The sequence below is a fragment of the Eurytemora carolleeae genome, unplaced genomic scaffold (genome assembly GCF_000591075.1).
Source record: "Eurytemora carolleeae unplaced genomic scaffold, Eaff_2.0 scaffold318, whole genome shotgun sequence".
NCBI lineage: Eukaryota > Metazoa > Arthropoda > Copepoda > Calanoida > Temoridae > Eurytemora > Eurytemora carolleeae.
This window is the reverse complement of record NW_019396228.1, coordinates 59,780-68,825: the sequence shown is the minus strand read 5'-3', so window position 1 is coordinate 68,825 and position 9,046 is coordinate 59,780. Positions and strand designations below refer to the sequence as shown.

The window sequence follows — 9,046 nt, the reverse complement described above, 5'->3', positions numbered from 1 at the left end:
GGGGCTGAATAATTTTAATCATTAATAAATCAGTTTTCCATCTGATGGTTTGTTATCACATTATTAGGGCAATATCTAGTATATATTATAACAGTAGGCAGGTTACCCACAAAAGATGAGACGACTGAACAGAACTATTCTGTCTTTTTTCCTAAACATTAAATTTGTTTGATAAATCAGTTCATATACCATTGGATACTTTATTCAATTGGTACAAAACAAAACAAATCTTCAGTATTGTACCGGCAAGCTACAGAGTGGCATGTCCGATTCACAACGGTACCATTTAAACCTTTGTTTGAGCACGATGATGGAGTTCTCCTTGTTCTTTGTTCTCAATATGAATTATTTCAGTTGCGGCTTCTCTTTAAAGACAAATTGCCCGTAAACATGTCAAAACAATTAAAAGACATTTTTTTTAATCGGGCATAGTACTCTTTAAATAGAGGCTCGCTTGAAATTATTATATTTTAACAAATGTTTAACGGATTTCAGCGGAAGATGCTAGTGGAAGCGGCTACCACTATGAACTAATTGTAAAGGAAACAATATTTAGTGGATTTCAGCGGAAGATGAAGAAGCTAGTGGAAGCAGCTACCGCTATAGCACTAGTTGTAGAGGGAACAATATTTAGTGGATTTCAGCGGAAGATGAAGAATGCAGAGGATACAGCTAGCACTAGTTGTAGAGGCAAACCATCTTCAGAATATTTTAACTTTAAACATCAACATTTTCATGTTCTTTTAAGATATCAAACTTAAGATTTACAAATGAAATTTTTTTTTTTTTAATTGTTGGAAAGTCCTAAAACTTGCTACAAAAAAGTTCTCTGGAAGAAAAGTCCCGAAAATAAAAGAAGGATCTTTTGTCCGTTCCATTTATTTCTCGGGACTGGAAAAAACACCTTTTTCCTGATCTTTTCATTTCCAAGTTTTTTGACCAAGATGCTTTTTTTCTGCGACACTTTCCCACCATAATGAAATTTCTGCAGATTTTCATTGACAATGAAATTAAAATATTTATTTAAAATAAGATAAAAATGGTCAAGTAAAAATTTCCTAAACTTTGGCTAGTATTACATCTGTCGGTTGAACACCTAGATAGTTTAGTTTTTAAGAATTATGTTTAATTATTAAATTACAGAATTTTTAATATATATCTGTCGGTTGAACACCTAGATAGATTAGTTTTTAAGAATCATGTTTAATTATTAAATTACAGTATTTTCAATAGATATCTGTTTTTTTTTAACTTAAAATGATGATAGAACTGAACGTTACGAACCGATTTTGTTAATTAAATTTTGTTTCACTCAAGTTTTGCAATCTATTTAGCTTGTCTGACTGAAAAACGGACATTTTTTTGTGGCAACACACATAATCCAAGGAATTGTTTATGCATTGTTAAGATTTAAAAATTTTGCCAGGAAAAAATTTTTTATTTTATGATTTTTGAAAGTTCACTAATTTAAATAGAAAAATCCGCGAAAAATTTAGTTTATTAAGTTTAGTTTTAAAATATTTGTTTTAAAATATTTGTTTCAAAATATTTACCTGCAAATGAAAACTCTTCGTCCCTTGTCTTTAGTTAGGAAGCAGTTTGGATCAGAGTCAAATATCTCTCCTTCTAGTATTCTAGCCTCATAGTCCTGTACACTCTCATACTCCTGTACAGTGTACAGTACTGTACATATATTCTAGTATTCTAGCCTCATAGTCCTGTACACTCTCATACTCCTGTACAGTACTGTACATATATTCTAGTATTCTAGCTTCATAGTCCTGTACACTCTCATACTCCTGTACAGTGTACAGTGTACATATATTCTAGTATTCTAGCCTCATAGTCCTGTACACTCTCATACTCCTGTACAGTGTACAGTGTACATATATTCTAGTATTCTAGCCTCATAATCTTGTACACTCTCATACTCTTGTACAGTGTACAGTGTACATATATTCTAGTATTCTAGCCTCATAGTCTTGTACACTCTCATACTCCTGTACAGTGTACAGTGTACAAATATTATAGTTTTCTAGCCTCATACTCCCGTACATTGAACAATACTGTACATATATTCTAGTATTCTAGCATAGTCCTGTACACTCGCATACTCCTGTACAGTGTACAACGCACAGTGTATACACAGTACATATATTCTAGTATTCTAGCTTCATAGTTATATACGTGAGAGAATGAGAGACACCCCAGCCACAATGAGCCTCCCAGATTTGCCATATAGTACCGAGACTCAACAATACAGAATGAATTTTATTCGAAAACTTAAAAAGTTTCTTACACAGAAGTAAAATATTTAAAGAAAAAACACTGGAGCAAATTTAGTTTGTCTTGTTGTAATCTTTAATTTAAGCGTCACCTCTTTTTGATTTAAAAAATTGATTATTCTATAAATTACCAATTTTGCATCATACGATTTGTCTGTATCTATGTATATTCCTTGCAGTGCAATAATTGAGCCTATAGAATTTGACATTTTACCTCCGGGGAAAGAAGTTCACAAAATCTTTTAATTTGATCTCCCATCCCTCCTCCAGACATTTTAGCACATACATGATATTTATCCTAAAAACCAAAAATCTTAATCTTTATTACATTATCATACAGGGTGTCCCACGAAACATGACAGTTCAGATTCAGAATCCTATAATATTTGCATTTTCAAAATGTATCCTGCAATATTGTGCTTTCAAAATAGTCGGTTATATAAATGATTTCGTTCAGATTTCAATTTGCTAAATAATGCCATAATTGTCTATAACGAAATTCTTTATATCCCTAACAGCACAAATAAGACAGACCACACTTTTGAAATATTAGGACATGAATAAATGCCGAAAATTATTTCAAAGAGCAAAGATGGTCTTGAAGTCGTTTCTCAACTGTCATTTTTCGTGGGACACGCTTTACAATTTGTGCCTTAAAAAGGCACTTTAACATCCAAATTTTGAAGAATCAAATCTCTTATTTTCCAATGAAAATTTTGTGTTCAAATTTCTTCTATTTTTTAAAAAGAACAAATGAAGCTGTTTAAAATAATATCAAAANTGCATTTAAGGGGGGGGGGCACCCCCAGCAATCCCAAACAGGAGGCAGCGCTCCCTTAGATAATTTTTAGGTAAAAATGCATTTTTTTGGGGGAGGGGGTCAAAGGACATTGACCCACCCCCTCAAGTTACGCCTTTTTTTACCTGTCTGCATACAATGGAAGGCTGCCTATCTCGTTCACTTGTATTTCCTAGACCCACATAGCAGGTTAAACATCGGCCTGAAATAATTTACGAACAATTCGTAAATACAAGATAATTTGATTTTTCTGTGAATGATATAATTTAATGTTTTTAATATAAAGCGATCTTTTAAGACGACTTGAATAATTTGCGACATTTATTAGTAATCCTTTTTTGGAAGTAAAATTAAAAAAAATTGAATCACAAAATAACTCTAACCTTGGCATTACCAAAATGTGGTCTGGCTTTTTTGTGGTTTTAATATTACCGGAGATATGAAGAATTTCCTTAAGATTTCGACAATTTTAGTTTTATTTGATAAAATTGAAATCTCAACGAAATTCTTAATATCTCCCATGAAAAAAAGGAGAATTTTGTGGTTATTGTTTCAAGAATCAAACATGTGAAAATAGGTTGAATATCAGAAATAATTAAATTCGTGGGACACCCTGTACAAAGGGGTTCTGTCAAATTGAATTTAAGAAATATTTCGTGAATGGACATGTTCCATCATTTTGAGCGTGATTGGACGTACAATGTTGTAAATCCTATCTGCTCGAAAAAGGCCTGATATGAATAAAATGATTTTTAAATTCACATTAATATCCATTTTAAATATACTTTTAAATCCATTTTAAAAAGAGTGTTCGCGAAAAATGAAAGGGGGTGTAAGCTTACGGCGAAAAATAACAACTTTGGATTGCTACTTATACCGAAGAATGTAGCATCCATACAAATTCAGAAAGATGCAACATTCAACTCGGAGCGTAAACAAATCAATTTAATTCCAAACAAATCATTCAGATATTACAAACACTTTAGTCATCGATTATTTTTCGACGCATTCGTATATAGTTGATATTGCAAATTAATTTTTATTTTTCATAATCTGATCGTTACTTTTGAAAACATGTATTCCTCTTTCAAGGATTTTTTTATAATGAAGACGACATTTTCATATTTTACAGGAATGTTCGAAAATCTAGCGATGACTATTGTTTGTAATATCTGAATGATTTGTTTGGAATCAAATTGATTATTTTACGATCTGAGTTGAATGTTGCAACTTTCTGAATTTGTATAGGCGCTACGTTCTTCGGTACAAATCGTTTTTAGCAATTTTCTCCTTATAGACGCAACAGATTGAAGTAAGATCAAAAGCGCTTATTTTTCGCCGTGAACCTATACCCCCCTTTCATTTTTCGCGAACACTCCCTTTAAATCCCGTTTAAAAACCATTTAAAATCTACTTTAAAATCCATTTAAAATCTTTTTCAAAATCCATTTTAAATCCACTAAAAAAATCCATTTCCATTCCATTTCAAATCCATTTAAAATTCACTTTAAAATTCATTTTAAATACGCTTTAAAGTTCATTTTAAATCCATTTTAAATCCACTTTGAAATCCATTTTAAATCCGACCTGGTCTGAAAAGGCATGACAAAATAAGGCTTTGAATCAAGATCCATGGAAAACATGATTTTAAATCCATTTTATATTTATCTGAAATCTAAAATTTAAAGCTCCTGAATAAATCTTCTCCTAGACTCCTAGACTCCTAGACTCCTAGACTCCCAGACTCCTAGAATATCACAGAAAATATTTACAATTTATTTTCACTAAGTAAAAAAAATCTGAAGTCTTATAAATATATCTAAATAATATCTAATATCGCTACTATTCTATAGTTATTGCTTTTTCACTTTAAATACAAAACTTTTATGTTACAACATTTTTCTTAAGCGACTGTAAGATGGTATAATACCCGATTCACATGTGGAAGATAATATTGTTTTTCTAGGTTGAAAAGTGTTTAATTCTGATAATTCCTATATGTTTTCCTGCAGCAGAAATGCACAATTGAAAATAATTTGTTTTCCAAATTATAAAATTATTTTTAATTCAAACTTAATCAGAGCTTTTAAAAGTAGTAGAGTTTTTAAAGGGTTGTACCATCTTTGCATGGAGGATTACTGAAATTAAGATTACAGTCCCTTTGATAGACAATATTTCAAAATTAAAATTATTTTGTCACAATATCAAAATTTGGAAAAAATCTCATGACAGACCAAATCTAAAAGTAATTTACATTCACAAGTTGCAAAAGCACATAGTAGAGCGCAATGCAGAACAATGCAAATTTGATTTTGTATAAGCATATCTAACTAAACATGTGTTACTCGAATTTACTAATAAAATTGCAAATTTGTTCTAAAAAACTTAAATCATTTTTTGAAACAATCCATTTCAAGCAAAGCCACGGTTTATTTTGGTTAATTAAGCCAAAATTTGAAAATAATATTGAACGATTTTTATTTGTGAAATCAGAAATCAGTCTATCTTAAAGAAATGTTTACGACCTTGATCCGGATCAGTAGAAACCGGTTTTGGATCCGGATTCGGATATCCGCATCAAATTAAAATAGATTCTATATACTGAATTATATCTTTCGCAGATTTTCACAAGTTATTAGGATTTGCTGCACATAGAATATTTCTTTGGATTTAATTTGAATTTGAATTTGAGTACACATTTTTCCACATAGATGGCTTCGTAAATACAAGATAATTTGATTTTTCTGTGAATGATATAGTTTAACGTTTTTAATATAAAGCGATTTTTTAAGAACCGGGTGTCCCATGAAACATGACAGTAGCAAGACGACTTGTAGGTAGCTTTTGATCCTTGAAATAATTTGCGACATTTCTAAGAAGTAAAATTTAAAAAAATTTTAATCACAAAATTCCCAAAATGTGGTCTGCCTTTTTTTGTGGTTTTAATATTACCGGAGATATTAAGAATTTTATTAAGATTTCGACAATTTTAGTTTTATTTGATAAAATTGAAATCTGAACGAAATTCTTAATATCTCACATCAAAAAAAATGCAGACCACATTTTGGAAGATTCCAGGAGTAGGAGAATTTTGTGGTTATTGTTTCAAGAATCATACATGTTAAAATAGGTTGATGACTGAATATCAGAAATAATTAAATTCGTGGGACACCCTGTACAAAAGGGGTTCTGTCAAATTGAATTTAAGAAATATTTTGTGAATGGACATTCCTTCATTTTGTGAATGGACATTCCATTATTTAGAGCGTGATTGGACGTTCAATGCTGTAAATCCTATCTGCTCGAAAACGGCCTGATATGAATAACATGATTTTTAAATCCATTTTAAATATACTTTTAAATCCATTTTAAATATACTTTTAAATCCATTTTAAATATACTTTTAAATCCATTTTAAATATACTTTTAAATCCATTTTAAATATACTTTTAAATCCATTTTAAATATACTTTTAAATCCATTTTAAAAGGAGTGTTCGCGAAAAATGAAAGGGGGTGTAGGCTTACGGCGAAAAATAACAACTTTGGATTGCTACTTATACCGAAGAATATATAGCATCCATACAAATTCAGAAATATGCAACATTCAACTCGGAGCGTAAACAAATCAATGTAATTCCAAACAAATCATTCAGATATTACAAACACTTTAGTCATCGATTATTTTTCGACGCATTCGTATATAGTTGATATTGCAAATTAATTTTTATTTTTCATGATCTGAGAGTTACTTTTGAAAACATGTATTCCTCTTTCGAGGATTTTTGATAATGAAGACGACATTTTCATATTTTACAGGAATGTTCGAAAATCTAGCACCAGCAAAATATTATTAAAAAACAAAATCAAAAATATTATGAAATATTAACTATATACGAATGTGTCGAAAAATAATCGATGACTATTGTTTGTAATATCTGAATGATTTGTTTGGAATTAAATTGATTATTTTACGATCCCAGTTGAATGTTGCAATTTTCTGAATTTGTACAGGCGCTACGTTCTTCAGTACAATTCGTTTTTAACAATTTTCTCCTTATTGACGCAACAGATTGAAGTAAGATTAGTAGCGATCAAAAGCGCTTATTTGTCGCCGTAAACCTATACACCCCTTTCATTTTTCGCAAACACTCCCTTTAAATCCCCTTAAAAAAACCATTTAAAATCTACTTTAAAATCCATTTTAAATCCACGTTAAAAACCATTTAAAATCTATTTTAAAATCCATTATTAATCCACTAAAAAAATCCATTTCAAATCCATTTAAATACACTTAAAAATCCATTTTAAATCAACTTTAAAACCCAATTTAAATCGACTCTAAAATCTATTTTTAATCCACTTTACAATCCATTTTAAATCCATTTTAAATCCACTAAAAAAAAATCCATATCCATTCCATTTCAAATCCATTTTAAATCCACTTTAAAATCCATTTTTAATCCACTTTAAAATCCATTATAAACCTATTTTGAAATCCATTTTAATTCCTTTAAAATCCCTTTTAATTCCTTTTCAAATCCATTTAAAAGTCCACTTTCAAATCCATTTAAAAGTCCACTTTAAAATCCATTTAAAAGTCCACTTTAAAATCCATTTAAAATCCACTTTATAATCCAATTTAAATCCACTCTAAAATCTATTTTAATCCAATTTACAATCCATTTTAAATCCACTAAAAGAAATCCATATCCATTCCATTTCAAATCCATTTCAAATCCACTTTAAAATCCATTTTTTATCCATTTTAAAATCCATTCAAAATCCACTTTATAATCCATTTTTAATCCATTTTAAAATCCATTTAAAATCCACTTTAAAATCCATTTAAAATCCACTTTAAAATTTATTTTAAATCCACTTTAAAATCGATTTAAAATCCACTTTAAAATCCATTTAAAATCAACTTTAAAATCCATTTTAAAATCCATTTAAAATCCATTTAAAATTTTTTTAAAAATCCACTTTAAAATCCATTTAAAATCAACTTTAAAATCCTTTTTAAATCCCACCTGCTCTGAAAAGGCATGATAAAATAAGGCTTTGAATCAAGATCCATGGAAAGCATGATTTTAAATCCATTTTATATTAATCTGAAATCTAAAATTTAAAGCTCCTGAATAAATCTGGTTGGAACGGCAAAGGTCCAATTTACAACGGTACCTTAAATATCTTCGTTAAAGCACAAGTGATGAAGAAATCCTTGTCTTTCCAGCGAAAAATTTATTATATCCGATAGCGGATTTATGCAGCAGAGCCATAGAATTAACAACGACATCTTCCTGAATGTTACTCAGATTAAGATTTAAAAGGTGCTGTTGTGAATGGACTATTCCACTTTATAACTATATACAGCTACAATCCAAGCTGTTGTGAATTGACTATTCCACTTTATAACTATACACAGCTACAATCCAAGCTGTTGTGAATTGACTATTCCACTTTATAACTATATACAGCTACAATCCAAGCTGTTGTGAATTGACTATTCCACTTTATAACTATATTATAACTATATACAGCTACAATGCNAGACAAGCCAAGACAAGCCAAATTTATATATAGATTCAGCGAAAATCTCATTGAACTGTTTATACGGTTGCAATTAGATTAACTTGAAAATCAAGAACCCAAGTCACTTCTGTATGCAGCTAAGTTCATTAGCGCCTGATCCAATCAGGGTTCTGTCATGTGTTTAGTGTCTATTCTGAACCAATAGAAATAGTATGGCTGTAACCTCTATCTATCTATCTATCTCATTATCCAATCAGAGTTATGAATCCTTCAATCGGCGCTATAACAGTAAATGGAAATATTTACTTCTACTACAAATGAAAACTTTTCTTTCTTATTCTTAAACTTGTATGTCTTGGAAGAGAGGCATGTCCGATTCACAACGCTATACCCAGTGAACTATTATCTGATCAATAATGTGGATATCG

At 30.1% G+C, this 9,046-nt stretch overlaps 1 protein-coding gene across 2 annotated transcripts; it reads right to left on the bottom strand.

The window, feature by feature from the left end:
* Window positions 1-186: 186 nt before the first annotated feature.
* On the bottom strand, window positions 187-8,625 carry LOC111698747 (uncharacterized). 2 transcript variants are annotated; one of them, XM_023469163.1, is made up of 6 exons: window positions 8,117-8,625; window positions 3,210-3,286; window positions 2,500-2,583; window positions 1,554-1,666; window positions 1,059-1,096; window positions 187-699 (listed from the first exon to the last, which is right to left on the bottom strand). In XM_023469163.1, exons 1-6 carry the CDS (start codon window positions 8,184-8,186, stop codon window positions 641-643), a joined length of 441 nt encoding a protein of 146 aa, XP_023324931.1. In that variant the 5' UTR covers window positions 8,187-8,625; the 3' UTR covers window positions 187-640. The 2 variants fall into 2 exon arrangements, with proteins under 2 accessions (XP_023324931.1, XP_023324932.1); XM_023469164.1 differs by lacking the exon at window positions 8,117-8,625 and adding an exon at window positions 4,672-4,753.
* Window positions 8,626-9,046: the final 421 nt, after the last annotated feature.

What these genes read in the sequence shown, in the direction of transcription:
- LOC111698747 (XM_023469163.1), bottom strand. Translation starts at nt 8,186, where the DNA reads ATGGATTTAAAATCATGCTTTCCATGGATCTTGATTCAAAGCCTTATT. An exon ending in CTTCCATTGTATGCAGACAG is followed by an intron (nt 2,584 to 3,209) that starts GTAAAAAAAGGC and finishes TTTGGTTTTTAG; the next exon opens with GATAAATATCATGTATGTGC. An exon ending in CGAAGAGTTTTCATTTGCAG is followed by an intron (nt 1,097 to 1,553) that starts GTAAATATTTTG and finishes TAAACTATCTAG; the next exon opens with GTGTTCAACCGACAGATGTA.